General features: G+C 39.3%; 1 protein-coding gene across 1 annotated transcript in view; it reads right to left on the bottom strand.

Annotated features, from left to right (window-relative positions):
- The window catches only part of CD96 (CD96 molecule), an 88,565-nt gene that overhangs the window by 19,615 nt on the left and 53,037 nt on the right, over positions 1 to 15,913 (bottom strand). Inside the window, 1 exon segment of the mRNA XM_029213711.1 lies at positions 15,263 to 15,355. Coding sequence (XP_029069544.1) covers positions 15,263 to 15,355 — 93 coding nt within the window.

Genomic DNA, 15,913 nt, shown 5'->3' with positions numbered 1-15,913 from the left:
TGAATCTGAATTTCTTTCTCTCATTGAGATGGCTTTATCTTTGTCCCTCTTTGCAATAATTTCTTCAGTTATCTATTTTTAAAATTTTGTAAGTTTACCTCGTAACTGTACAAGACAAAGTAAAAAATGCATAGAAGAAAACTAGCCATAAGTAATCATTGGATACTGTGGGATACTGAGAGATATGATGTGCTCCTCCTAATTAATATAGGAAGAAAAGGTGAAAGAGGAAGTGAGGAGGGGAAGGGAAAAAGAACAAAGACTATCCACGTTTTAAACAGTTCTCAGAAGGATAAAAGAAAGAATGATCCCTTTACTCTGGAACTCTGTTCCTTGCATAGGAGAAAGTGTGGCTTTCATTGTCAGTCATAGTCTCATCTCTTACCTCCCTTCCCATGGGCAAGCATCATTCATTCTTCCTCCCTTCCCCACTCTCTTCCTCTCACTGGGAGAACTGACCTTCACAGTATTCACCAAGTGACTTAGTAAGTGAAAGCAGAAAGGAATGGTTTTACAGTGGTGATACATCATAACAATGGTGACGATGATGGTGAAGAAAAAGAACGAGGAAGCAACAATCAGAGACCTTTGTATTGATTTGTGAGCTACCACCATCACCTAGAAATCTCAGCCTAATATGCAACTGCCAGCCACCTTTGAAAATACTTTTTACTTAGAAGGAACAGACATTTTCCAATTGCCCACACTGGGTGCTAGCACTGATTAGTAACATATGATTTAATTCTGGCAGGATTCACTGGAATCCTGATGAAGTATGATAACTGGGAATTTCATTTGTATTAAAAGGACTGATTAAATGTTCTCTTCTAGAGGTCAGAAAATAATGTGACATAAATCCTTACTTACTGCAGATTTACTGCAGGGGAAGAATTCATTCGTTTGATTCCATCTAGCGAGTGTTGTTCCTGGACCATGGGAAGAGGAACACTGCCTCGGGCATGAATGCTGCCTTGATCTTTGCCTCACTGTGTCTCTTGCCTGGTTTAGATAACAGCTCTGCGCTTCCTCTCACAGGCAGGCCTGTGGAGTTTGTTGAGGGCTGAATCAGTGCCATAGCTTCTGGGAACAAAGGGATCAACGACAGCTATCACTATCTTGAGGGAGCCCAAGGTCATTTCAGTCTTATTCGTCTCCAGCTGAATTTTGTTTTGGTCTTGGCCTAAGGGTCTGTGCCAAGTTGCATAGGTTACTGAAAGAATGATCCCTTTAATCTGGGATTTTGTCCATCATGCAGAAGTCAGAGCTGAAGCCAGCCAGAGATAGCTTTACACGATGGTTCAAGGTTAAGGCCTCTTGTCATTACATGACACAACCTCTAACAATCTCCACATTGTTATCTCTTGCTACTTCCGGCCTACATTCTTACACTTATTCACCAAGCATTTGGGAGCCTCTATCTTCCAGGCCTTGTACTTGGCACTGGGGATACAATGATTAGCTTCCCTGGAGTTTAAGTTCATGGAGGATATGGACATTAACCAGAGAATCACATAAACCAATCCAAACGTGAGAACATTTGAAGGAGAGAAGGCCTCGTCAGAGCCCCAGGAAGGTTGCCCTGAGGAATGTAGAGGGAGAATGGAGGCAGGGGAGGGGCTGTGGGAGCTTTAGGGTAGAGGACACAGCAAGTGCAAAGGCCCTGGGGTGGTCTACACACTGTGGTTTCGTATTAGTAATGTGTGGTACTTGTCTATTCCAGGGCTGGGCCTTTACAAGCCCTCAGAAGTGTTTGTTCTGTGTGTTGAACTGAACTGAGTGTTGTCACAGTGCACGTCCATGGCCTCAGCAGCAGCAGAACAGTGATCAAACTGTGGCACGCTGGTGGCAGCCAACGCTGCTTGTTTCTCTGAGCTGTTTTCTTTTGTTTTATTTCTGTTTCTGAAAGCAATCCCTTCCTAGGGCCTGACCTAGAGATTCTGTAACTATAAGAGGACATATGTATCTGCCAATCTCTTGACATCAAGTACAGCATTTTATAAGACTTGCCTTCATATTCCTTTCAGTCAAGTCTTTAAAAGATTTGTATTACATATTTCAGCATGCGAATAAGCCATACTTGCTTTTTGTCTTTTCTGTTTTAAGGTTATGTTTACACTCACAATATGGCAAAACCTCTTCAGCATTCAATAGTTGGTTTTATATTATGAAATACTATGTAGGCAAGTAATATGCCAAACCCAGTGATAGACAGTTGTTTGCTTTGTTTGCTGGTTGTTTATTTCTTCTTCAGTTTGAATGCTTATTGTTATTTAACCTTGTACATGTCCAGAGGTACAAAATATTGATTCTTGGTTTCCAGGAAAGAAGAAGGGGTTTAGAGGAAAACACTGCTTAGTACAAAATGGCTTGCTATATTAATTCATAAACTGCCATGAGGTTAGATGAGATTTGAAACCTTTTGAAGCCCATTTCTATTAAAACTTAAAATGCTTTTTCACTAATGTTAAAAATTACCCCTTTATGTTATCACCAGAAATTTAATGAAGTCAGAAGACAGCTCCAATCAACTCAGAAGACAGTTCTGAGTTGGGTGGGGGATACAGAGATATGTTCTATAAGAGCTAATTCTGGTTGGCTCCTTGTGACATTAGGAAGCAAAACCCAATCTCTTAACCTGGACTCTTGTCATCTTCCCAGTGACCATCCCTCTCACTGCCGGAGAGGGAAAGGCAGGGAAATGCTAGAGGCCCCATGTGGATTAATTTGGGGGAAATACTGAAATATTTTCCAAACAATTTAATTATTTAACATCGACTACTATGTGCCAAATAAAGAAGACAGGTGAGCAGTTGTGATGTAAGTGGAGAATAAAGGATAAAATGATAATGACAACAACAAAAAAGAAATATTGATTTGGTCATTGCTTCCTCCTTCAAGGAATTAAAAAATACAAGTAAAAGTACTGATTTATTTCAAGATTAATTTTGCTCACTGGACTCTTCTTTTGATCCCTGCCTACTTCTTGGACTGGACTGTGTGAGCCTTAGCTTTAGAGTTGCTCTTTATGCATTTTTACATTTCATACTCTTAATAACCATGTGAACTAGAAAATATTACTTCTGTTTTTTTTTTTAATATAAAAAAACAGTATTAGAGAAGTGAAATAACTTGCCCTGGGTAACAGAGCTAGTAGGTGGCAAAGATAAGAATTGAACCCAAGCCTGTCTGACACCAAAGATTATATTCAATCCACTCTGGTAGCCTTAAAGTGTAGTTAGGCTTTATGGTTTATCACAGGCTACTGAATATAGTTCATTGTGCTGTATAGTAGGACCTTGTTGTCTATCCATTATACATAATAGTTTGCATCTGCTAGTCTCAAACTCCCAATCCACCCCTTCCCCACTGCCCCTCCCCATTGGCACCCACAAGGCTATTCTCTATGCCTGTGAGTCTGTTTCTGTTTTGTAGATAAGTTCATTTGCATTCAATATCCTGTGATACACCATAATGGAAAAAGAATATGAAAAAGAATGTATATTTATGTATAACTGAATCACTTTGCTGTATAGTAGAAATTAACACAACATTGTAAAACAACTATACTTCAATAAAATAAAACTTTTTTTTAATTAAAAAAAAAAGGGGGTTCCCTGGTGGCACAGTGGTTGAGAGTCCGCCTGCCGATGCAGGGGACGCGGGTTTGTGCCCCGGTCCGGGAAGATCCCACATGCCGCGGAGCGGCTGGGCCCGTGAGCCATGGCCGCTGAGCCTGCGCGTCCGGAGTCTGTGCTCCACAACGGGAGAGGCCACAGCAGTGAGAGGCCCGCGTACCGAAAAAAAAAAAAAAAAGTATAGTTAGCCTTGTTAACAGCATGGAAGGAAACGCTAGAGAGCCCAAGGCAGATTAATTGGGGGGAAATCTTTGAGAACCAAGGTTTAGCCGTGGAAGAGCTCAGTCATGGTCCCTAACACAGAACCACTCAAAACAGAAGGCCTTTATATCCTCTGCTTTTCTCCTCTCTCCTCTCTCCCATCATCACCTCTTAGTTTCCTGTCATGAGACTAGCCAGTCTTTGGGCTGTGACCAGGTGCCTTTTTCTTCAGGGAGCCTTCTTCTGCTCTTTCTAAAACCCTTCCCTTGTTAATCACTTTCTTCTTTGTACTTTAGAAAATATCCTTACCCCACCCCCAAATGTTTATGGAGTTATCAATACTTATTGAGAACCATGTGTTATCACTGTTCTAGGCAATGGAGAGACATCAGTAGACAAATCAGACCAAAAAATCCTGCCCCCATGGGATTTACTTTCTTGTGGGGAAAAGCCAGACAAGTCAATTATACAAGATGTTAAAAGACACTAAGGAGAAAAATAAAACAGGGAAAGAGGACAGGAAGTGAGATAGAGGGTGTTACAGTTTAAAATGAGTTGGTCATGGAAAGCCCCACATTGAGAAGGTGACATGTGAACAAAGACTGGGAGAAGATGAGGTGTGAGCCATGTGGATTTTGGGGGGAAGAATTTCCAGGCAGAGGGAATGAGTGAAAAGGCCCTGAGGTGGGAGCACCCGGGTCATGTTAGAGGAACAGCAAAGAGGCCGATTTGGGTGAAGCCCAGTGAGCAAGGGGGAGAGTAGAGTAGTGGGAATATAATAAATTGGATATAACATGTGACCTTTCAGGCCAACTTTATATATATCTGCTTTTTCTCACTGCCCACTTTCCTCCTCCACTCATAAGATCATGGGGGTTTCATTTACATCCGAATCCATCTCAAGTAGAAGTAGATACATAATTCTAGTTTTTTTTTTTTATTAAAACACACACACACACACACACACAAACACACACACACCAAACAATTTAAACAAAGACAGACTGGTTAATTTCTCAACCACTTTATTTCCTACCTTGGGTTCCTACCATGTTCCCAAAGGGATTTAACGGAAATAATAATAAAACGTAACATTTTGACACTATGAACCGGGTACTATACTACCCGGTGTTTTACATGCTGAGTGTCCTCTGTTGCTTTTAATAACCCATTAAGGAAAGCAGTACCCATGCTAACACTCTTCCTTTTCTTCTTTCTCTTGTCTTTCCACATTTTCTTCAAGCATCCTCACCTTGGCCATGTTTTTAGAACTCTGTTTATTACCTGTCAATCCATCACACCATTGCCAAGAACTACAGCTTTCTGTGGACCATCTCAGTGGGTAAACCATCACCTCATCATGTTTGCTTCATTTTCAATGAATTTATTTTATTTTACTTACAAATTTTTAAAATAAAATTGTATATGTGTACACATGATGATTTGATATACATAGTGAAGTGATTACTATACTCAGCCTGTTAACATGTTGTCTCTTTTCACATGGTTACTTTTGTGTGTGTGTGTGATGAGAGCATGTGAAATCTACTCTTAGCAAATTCCCAATATTCAATACAGTATTATTAACTATAGTCATCATGCTATACATTTGATCTCTAGACTTACTAATCCTACTTAACTCCAACTTTGTACACTTTGACCAATATTTCCTCTACCTCCCCAGCCCTGGTAACTACCGTTCTACTCTTTGCTTCCATGTATTTGACTCTTTTTAGATTTCACATATAAGTGAGATCATGTAGGTCCTTTCCTGTGTCTACCTTATTTCACTTGGCATAATGTCCGCAACGTTCATCCATGTTGTTGCATATCGTAGGATCTCCTTTTTAAAGGTCGAATAACATATACATATATATATATATGTGTGTATATATATATATATATATATATATACACACATACATACATATATATATACACACACACATACATAAATATATATTTTTTATCAATGGGAACTTAGGCTGTTTCCACATCTTGGCTACTGTGAATAGTACAGTGAATATGGGAGCACAGATATCCCTTAGAGGTGGCTTTCATTTCATTTCTGTATATACCAAAAAGTGAGGTTGCTGGATCAAATCATAGTTCTACATTTAAATTTTTGAGGAACTTCGAAAACCATTTTCCATGTTTTTCATACTGTTTTCTATTAAAGGCTACATCAATTTACACTCCCATCAACAGTGTACAAGGGTTCTCTTTTCTCCATATCCTTGCCAACACTTATCTTTAATTTTTTGGATGATAGCCATTCTAACAGGTGTGAGGTGGTATTTCACTGTGGTTTTGATTTGCATTTCCCTAATGATTACTGATGTTGAGCACCTTTACATATACCTTTTGGCCATTTGTATGTCTTCTTTGGAAAAATGTCTGTTCAGGTCTTTTGTCCATTTTTTAGCAGGTGGTTTCTTGTTTTTTGCTATTGAATTGAATAAATTCCTTATATATTTTGGATATTAACCCCTTATCAGATATATGATTTGCAAATATTTTCTCCCAATCCATAGATTGTTTTGTATTTTGTTGATTGTTTCCTTCGCTGTGCAGAAATTTTTTTTTAGTTTGATGTAGTACACTTGTTTATTTTTGCTGTTGTTGCCTGAACTTTTGGTGTCATATCAAAAAAGTCATTGCTGAGGCCAATTGATGTCAAGGAGCTTTCTCCCTATGTTTTCTTCTAGGAGTTTTACAGTTTTGGGTCTTATATTTAAAATTTTAATCTATTTTGAGGTGATTTTTGTGTATGGTGTAAGAAAAGGGTTCAGTTTCATTCTTTTGCATGTGGATATCCAGTTTCCTAAGCACCATTTATTGAAGAGACTATCCTTTCTCAGTGTGCATTCTTGGTGCCTTTGTTGAAAATTAGTTGACCATATTTGCTTGGGTTTATTTCTGGGTTCTCTATTCTGTTCCGTTGGCCTACATGTCTGTTTATGCATGTACCATACTATTTTGATTACTACATCTTTGTAGTATAGTGAGAAATCAGGAAGTGTGATACCTCCAACTCTGTTCTTCTTTCTCAACATTGCTTTGGCTATTTGGTGTCCTTTGTGAATATGAATTTTAGGGTTGTTTTTTCTATTTCTGTGAAAAATGCCACTGGAATTTTGATAGGGACTGACTGAATTGAATCTGTATATTGCTTTGAGTAGTGTGGACAATTTAACAATATTAATTATTCCAATCCATGAACATCGGATGTCTTTTCACGTGTTTGCATGTCTTACAATTTCTTTCATCAATGTTTTATATTTTTCAGTGTACAGATATTTCACTTTCTTGCTCAGATTTATCCCTCAGTATTTTACTCTTTTTTGATGCTATTGTGAATGAGGTTGTTTTCTTAATTTCTTTTTTGTTGTTGCTGGTGTCATTGAATTTCTTTTTATTTTAACGGATAATGCAGAGCAGAATTTTCAAATGGGACTCTTTGTACCTCCATTTTAGGTGAGGTCCCAAAGGCTAAGAATGATATTACAGGGCAAGTCATCCTCACTTCTAAAGTAGAATTTTAGACCACCTATGAAGGACGTGTGAAGATAGGGTAGAATGGGTTCATCAGTTCTGGTCCATCATCCACCTCAAGGCTATGTAAGGGGATGAATTTCTTTGGAGGATTTCTTTGGAGAGAGTTGGTGAGGATTTCTTTGGAGAGAGTTGGGATGCTGTGAGTCAAGTCCCTTTTCATGGACGAGGGAAAGAAGAATATGCTCTCTTAGCTTAGTCCAAATGAAGTGTGGGTTCAAGACATCACTCAGATCTCTTGACCTGTGTGTACTGGAGTTTGGGACAAAGGAGATTAGTGCCCTACTCAGGCTAAAGAGGCTACATTGGGAGCCTATGCTTAAGTAGCAGTGCTAAATGTGCATAGAGAAGAGAGATATGGCCATACTGGGGAAAAAGAGCACTTCCCCAAACAGGAGGCCAAGGTACATGTGTTCCCAGGCAAAACAGAATGCTACAAAAGGAAATCTCACCCAGGAAAAAATACTAAGAGGAACAAAAAAGCTCCCAAGCTGACAAACCCCCAGAAGCTAACAGGCAGGGAGGGGAGGAATGCAGGAGACCGAAAGAGAAGCATGGCCCATCAAGGGGACAGGTCAGTCACAGATTTCTGAAATCTGCCAAAGTGCCCCATGAGGTCAAGATGGCAATTTTTATTTTCCCCAGCCTTAGGGCACCTAAGTCAGATTACAGTCAGCCTGACAAGGAAGGTCTTTCCTTACCTACCCCTCATCTTTTTCCCCCATTTCATGATCTCCAAAGAGAGAGTCAAGCCAACAACTAGGACTGAAGAACAGGATGGAGCCAGGAAATCTCAAAGACATCTCCCATGCCTGTCCCTTACCCACCCCCCCACCCCCACCCCGAGACATAAAAGACACAACCTCACATCCCCGGCTTCCACAGCTGAGGTAGACCCACAGTTGGTGGGAAGGAGGGAGAGAAGTTCTGAACTGAATTAACTTTTGCAATTTTGACATTACATTGACAAGCTTTTAAAATTATTGACACAAATCTGTTCTTGTGGCTGAAAGGGACAAGATAATATTTATTATATGAAAATCACCAAAAAAGCCAAGGAAAAAAATTACCTAAAATTTCTTTCAGAGGCTAGACAGAAATTCAACAGAGCTCATTTGGACAGGGAATGATGGGGCAAAAGAAAATTATTTTTTCTAATCTACCCAGTTCAGTTTATTTATTCAACTAAAAACAGAGGTAAAATTTATTTGTAGGTTCAGGCTGCTGCTGTCATAGTGATCAAGTTCATCAAGCTCAATTGTCTAAGACTTTGCCTATTCTTATGTAAAATTAAACTTGAAAATTTAACTTATTTTCTCAAATAGTAATATTTTCACTTGGCCTTCCATTCTATTGACATAGCATTTATCGACATAACTACCCAGTCTCCTTGACAGATGTGTAATTGTACTCCATTCATTCACCTGCAGCACAAAGAGGCTTTAAACCCACAATGGCATTGACTGGAAAACTGCACTTAAAAGAATATAGGTCAGCAAATACATCTAAACACATCCAAGTCAGCCTCATCAACCCCCAATGTCAGGATAAGGTGGGTATTGATCCTCACTCAGGTCAACATAAAGGAGATGTGTGGTGTGAAATCTTAATTTCTACGTACAACTGTTTTCCCATGGAAGGCACATAGTTTGGGGAACATGTGCTCACTGAAGGACTAAAGGTAACGTGTATTGCTGGATTACTCATCCAGAAAGGATTTGCAAGACTCCTTTGGGGGAAGATGACAGTAGGCAGGACAGAGCTCATCACACATCATGTGGTGTGTTCACAGACACTCAATAATTAGGAAATGAACTGAATAGGACGCCCAATAGCTTTTCCCCAGACATACCTCACCCAAAAGGGGGAAAACTGAATAAACACATACCAAGGTAAGTCAGTCATCAAGGAGGCTACCCTTGACTTATGGGTGACAGGAGTGGAAAAAATTGAGAAATTCTTTAACAACCTGTAAAGTGCATCTCAGGTGAATGTTGGTGAGAAAGATGTAATGTCCAGAATTTCCTAGGATTCAAGGGAGAGCACTGGAGTTTTGTATGGATTCTGTACATATCTCTGGGCAATAAGAATTATAGTATAATGATGTTGAGAGGAAAAGGGGTAATGAATGGAGGAGGGTCTTTTTCTCCAATTTATTTCCAACTGAGGAAATGTCAGCCCCACTTCTGGAGGCAGCATTTCTCAGAAAGCACTGGTCCAGAGAAGGAAAGATTAACATAGACATAGCTGTCATATTGACCTTTTCATAGCAGCAATACCAGCTTCACACTAGAAGAGATTTATTCAATGTCTAACGACATTTATTGAGCACTCATCATGTACTCTCAGAGGCAGTAAGACTCGGGCTTTGCAGCTGACTGTTTAGGTTGTTTCACTTTCTGCACGACTTTGGGCAAGTTAATTAACCTCTTTGTGCTTCAGTATCTTCATCTGTAAAATGGGGATAATGACAATACTTATACCATTGTGTTTTGGGGAGGGTTAAATGAGATAATACATTTACTAGTTTAGAATAGTGCCAGGCACATCAGAGGCACTCAAATATTAACAAACATTGTTAACATTATTGCTCAGTACTATAATACAATCATGGCAGTTGGTAAAAATTTTTAGGTAATAACTAGAAAAAGAAAACTTGGAAAGCCCTTGTGTGATAGTTTTATAAAAATATTTTATTTATTCCCCCACATTTAGGCAGACAACCCTGCTGAGGCTTCTGTCACACACAGAATTCTCAATTTCTACATATGCCCATTCTGGTTCAGACCATTATCACTTTAAATCTGTATCATCTGGTCGTCATCATTTGGTCTTCTGTTTTACTTACATTTTTTGTATACTCAAAAAGCCATAGTGGATGTTTGTTGATGTTCAGATTGCAGATCGAATCCATAGCCTATTAACCTAAGCTCACCTCCACCTGGTTCCACCTCACCTAAGCAACTTGCAGCCCCCTTCCCAACAAGCACTGCCAGCACTCATCCTGCTTGTCTTCCTAGGTCCTGCATGCATTTTATTTTATGTCTTTGCTCAAGACCATTATGTGAAGATCTGTCTCTCACCTTTCTTCTATTTGAGTCTATATTTCTTTCCAGACTCCCTGTGCAACTTTCCTGATTCTACTCTCCATGACCCCAGAACTCATTTACTTTTCCTAATTTTCAGTGCTTGGATACATATGATAAAGGCAGAAATGATCAGACAACAACAGAGGTGTCCTGACCCTTGAAGACAGGTATGGCATGACCAGAGAAGGTGTCAAAAGTTGCTATCACAAACAAATCACATAGGCTTCTCATTGCCTTGCAGAGTCTCTCTGGGACCCCCCTCTTCACTTTAGAATATCCAGATCTACAAATGATCTAATCTGCTTCCCCTGTATTTGTGTTGGACTAATCTCATCTAATTCCAGGTTGATCTCCCACCCATTTCTGACAGACAGGCTTTCTCATAAATTAGTAGTTTCATTGCATCCCCTGTGGAACTACTTCCTTCAGTCTGTACCCTTCCTCTCTGATTCCCCCCACTCGCCAAGGATCAGGTGTGCTCACCTGGAGAGCTGGCCAATGGTTAGAATCAGACTGGATATGGTATTTCACTCAAAGCTTCCAGGAGTAGAAAGATCCAGACTGTAAGGATTATCTAAGTTTTTAGAGAGGGCTTAATATCAAAAGTAAATGCCATCAGGTCCAAGAGTTGTACACAAAAATAGGAGGCAAAGCCAAAAGGTCTGTGGCATGGTAGCCAGTGAAATGCGAGGCTAGGCAAGTGGGTCTGGCTAGATTGTAAGCTCTGTGCAGCAGGGGGCCTGCCTGTCTCATTCATTACTGTATCCCAGCGCCTCAAAAATTCCTGGTGCGTTGTCAGCACTCGGTGTTTGTTGAATGAAAGAAGGTCTTGGATGACTGCTACAGTCTGGGCTGGCGTTTCTGAGGCTATGCTCTCTGAGGTTTCTGAGGTTCTGCTCTCTGAGGCTACGTAGTCTAGAGGCAATTCATAGCCAGTGCGTTAGAAGGCATAGGGCTCTGCTCAGGGCAATGGAAGGTTGGAGTTACGCCAGTACTATCTCATCCTAGATTTGTCTGGGGTCTCTATGGCTCCATGCAGGCTTGTCTCATCTCACCACTTAGCTTGTCAGCCTCCTGTCTTTTCCCAAGACAGTGCTGCGAATGCAGCTGGCACTCAGAAAACACCAGTTAGTTCAGGTTGAATTGAGCTGGGCTTCCCTGGGTAACTCTTGAAGTTGACTGTGAGTTATAAGGTTCCATTGTTTCCATTACTTTCTACATTTGTTTCAAGAATATCCTTTCATTGAGGAAAAAAAAGAATATGAATTGGATGTTTGCAGCAAGATCTGTAGCTTAATAATTATGACTGAATTATATAGTTCACTACATCTTAGAATTTAGAACAAAACCACAGCCTTTTGAAGTTGGTTTCCATGACATGTTCCACCCCATTTCCTTTCTTAAAGGAACACAAGGGCGAATCCTACCAGCTTCTGAGGCAGCCAGTCGTCATGTGATTTCACAATTACCCTCCAGATTGCCAGGATGAGATTTAGATTTTTCAGTTGTAATTCAGTGTTATTCTAAGCAAATAAGTTTCACTTAGATATAAGCAGCCATTGATTTGACATCTTTTTTTGACATATAAAAATCAGACTGAAAATTATCCCAAACATTATCTTGTTACTATCTTGACAGAGGTCCAGATTTTGTAAAGTGAGAAATAGCTAGTCTTCTTATACCTGAGCCTGGAACTAAAACAGGGTTTCTCAACCTCAGCACTATTGACATTTTGGACCTGATAATTCTTCGTCCTGTCTTATGTTGTAGCATCCTCAGCCTCCAAGTAACAGATGCTAGGAGCACCGTCCCTTCCCCCATTTTGGCAACCAAAAATGTCCCCAGACACTGCACATGTCCCTGGGAGGGGGGCGGAGGCAAAATCACCCTGGTGAGAACCATTGATCTAAAACAGTCCTGAGGTCCAGTGTAATGGGGCCTTATTTTTAAGGAGGTCTTTTGATTCTCCAGAAGTTTCCAAACTGTAGCACCTTAGTATGATAGCAGATTAGGTAGCATTTTTTCTGCTTTTAAACAAGTATATTTATTTGACTGTGCTCTTTCAACCTCTCTAATACTAGTGCTATATTAGATTGTAGACTCTTTGAAGATACCAAATGTCCTTTCCTTTTTCTTGAATTTCTTCACAGAAATAAAAATGGTGTTTGAAATGATGGAACAATTTAGTATATGTCAACTAACCCCACAGAAAACTGAGCTAGAAGAAATTCATTTGTGCTTTCAATTAGCAGAATGGATACGCCATGACAGCATGGTTCTTTTTCCTCTTTTGTTCACTGTTGTATTTCTAGCACCTAGAAGAGCACCTGGTACATAGGAAGTGCTCAATAAACATTTGGTGAATGAATTATGTCACTTCCCTTCTAAAAAAATGTTTAATGAGGTCCCTCCCATCTCTTAAGGTATAACATTTAGAATCCTTAGACTGGGTCTGAAGGCTCTCTTTATTCTGAAGTTTCCAATCTTCATCCCTGCTTCTCTGCTACACAATCCCACTCCTCTGACCCGAACTTACTTACTAAAATTTTCTCAAATCCCCATGAATATCTTTACCAATGCACAATAGCTCATTTTGTTCTCTTTGTTTGAAATGTTTTTTCAAGCTCTTAATAGTCAAATACATACAATACATACTTCAAGGGTCAGCTTATTTCATCTCTCTCTGTAACGCTTCCTGACTCCACGAACTCATAGGCACATTTCCATACTCAAAACTTAAGACTTCTTGGTCCGTATCTCTCCCTGAGCATTTTAATTCTATAAAACACTGCACCTTTCACCTTACTATTCGGACTTATTTTCATATGTGCATGTCATCTCTCTCCAAGTACAAGGCAACCTTTTTGAAGGCAGAAACAAATTATCATCTTTTTTTGACACCATGCAGTCTATTAAATGATATCTACATAGTGAAGGAACATTATTCTCATTTATTCTTTTTCATTCATTTATTCAACTAATAATTTTGCATGCCTACTCTGTGCTAGGCATGCGTGAGGAAGCGAAATAAATATGGTCCCTGTCCTCATGAAGTGTTTAGACCATTTGGAGAAAACATGGCATCTAATGTATTGAGAACTAGATTTATAGTCAGAAGACTTTGGTGTGAATACTACTTTGCCACTTATTAGTCATGTGGCCATTTAAGCTCTCAGCATCTCAGTGTCCCCATCTGGAAAATGGAAATGGTAATGCTTACTCTGTCTACCTCTCATAATAAAGAATATCAAACCACATTGAATTTTAGGTGCAAACGTCTTCTAAGTGATAGGATGCGGTTGTTTTAATTTGTCCACAAATTCTTTGACACTTTTTCCTTCAAGAAGTGGAGCCCAATTCTCTGCCTCTTGGGTGTAAGCTGGACTTAGTGACTTGCTTTTAACAGACAGAATATAGCAAAAGTAATGGTGTGCAATTTTGCAGACTGGGTCATAAAAAGGGAGGGTGGTTTTGTCTTGGTGACTCTATTCTTTGAATTACTTGGTCTGGGGGAAGACAGCTGCCATATTGTGAGGCTGAGACTTCCTGCCAACGTGTTCAAGCTTGGAAGCAGAGCCCTCACTCAGCTCCAGTCAAGCCTTCAGATGACAGGAGCTCCAACCAACAGCTTGACTACAACCTCATGGAGGAACCTGAGCCAGCCACTCAGCTAAGCTGCTCCTGTCTCATGTGAAACCACGTGAGACAACATATGTGTTATAAGTAGTTAACTTTTGTTTGGGTAATTTGTTATACAGCAGTGGATAGCTAATACATAGAGTACAGTACTAAAGAGACTTAAGGTATTAATGTTGAATATGCTAACATTTGTTGAATGAAGAATATCATAATTTACTATGGTTTATTGCTGAATGATGAGTTAAAAGTGGAAGAAAAAGAAGCATAAAAAAAGAAAATTACAAAGCCTTAAGAACTAGGAAACAATCAGATGGATGTACAACTGTTGGGTGATTTGCAGGCATTTCTCATCCTGCCACATGCTTCATTTTCTGAGAAATATCAACCTGTGACAGTGACTTCAGGCTATATGCTAAAGGCTACAGGCTACATTGTTCATTCCTGCTGACTGCTTTGTCTTATTCCATTTTCAGTTCTCATTTTGAGCTAAAATTGATAGTTTAATTAAATAAGAAATAAAAAGCATACTTCTACTCTATGTAGAACATCCTTTTCTGTGTTAGAGAAAGTCACCTTGGCGCTTTGTTAAACAAAAAGGCCATAGATATGGAAATTTATGATTTGTTTGCATCAATGCCAACTTCTGAAAGTTTTGCCACAGTAACACTGACCCAGCCTGAACTCCATTATTAATAATGCCACTAGGAGGCTGAATTCAAGTCCACACCAGTCAACTTTGTCAAAATTAATATGAACCAGAACAAATTTAAATTTAAAACTATCTACCCACCTCTGGCCCACAGGATCCCCATTTACAACCAATTTCTTAAACACCCTACTGAGAACACAGCTGTGGAGGAGGGCTGTCAATTTATTAACTTATTTAATAATAAATACAGAACTTAAATTTCTCATTGAAGATTTACTGACCCTGATTTTGCCAGGTCTTCAAGTGAAGGACTTTGGAAACTGTGCTAATTCATTTAATCCATGAGAATAGTACTTAACATATTTACCTGAAATGCCATAGGCAAGAACAGGGCACAAATCATACAAATTTTCTGAAAATTTTTTCTTTATCAACCTACTTAGTTAAAGGATTAATAGCTCATGGGAAGTAAAACAGTATGAAAACATCCTTACTTCTAGGAGATATGCTGTTGGCTGGAGAAGGCTGGATGCCACAGGTAGATTCTGTAGCATCAAGCAGAGAATCTGTTGGAGGGTTCACTGAGCCTGGAAGGATTAAATAGACATGGGTAATGAACAAAATATTGTGATAGGAAGATAAAGTATTAACTTAGTTCCCCTCAAACCTTTACTTATTCATCTAACAAATTATTATTGATTAAAAACTATCATTATTGCCCTGCTATGGGCAAGGCAGTGGAATTTAATGGTGGATGACAAAGACATGGAGCTTTCTTTCAAGAGCATACAACCTAGAAAATAGATAGGTAGCCAGGCACTGTGTTTACTGCTGCGACAGCAGAAGTGCAGGGTGCCACGAGAATGCAAAGGAGGGGCACCAACCAGCATTGAGAGGTCAGGGAAAGCTTCCTGGAGAAAGAGACATTTAACCAAAACCTGGTAAAACAATTACTGCAGCTAATGTTTTGAGGTATTTGAAAAGTAACCATACAGTTTACATATCCATAAACCCACAAATTTTTTTTATTACTAAGAGTAGAAACAATGATACAGCTCTCCAATGGGACACAACATCAATAAACCTAAGACTGATGGTATTATTGTGCTCTTTCTAAAATTTCTATTTTTTTCATAAAACTTTTA

The sequence above is a fragment of the Monodon monoceros genome, unplaced genomic scaffold (genome assembly GCF_005190385.1).
Source record: "Monodon monoceros isolate NGI ecotype Baffin Bay Population unplaced genomic scaffold, NGI_Narwhal_1 Super_Scaffold_11, whole genome shotgun sequence".
NCBI lineage: Eukaryota > Metazoa > Chordata > Mammalia > Artiodactyla > Monodontidae > Monodon > Monodon monoceros.
Note: the sequence above shows the minus strand (reverse complement) of the source record. Positions and strands in the feature narration are given on the sequence as shown.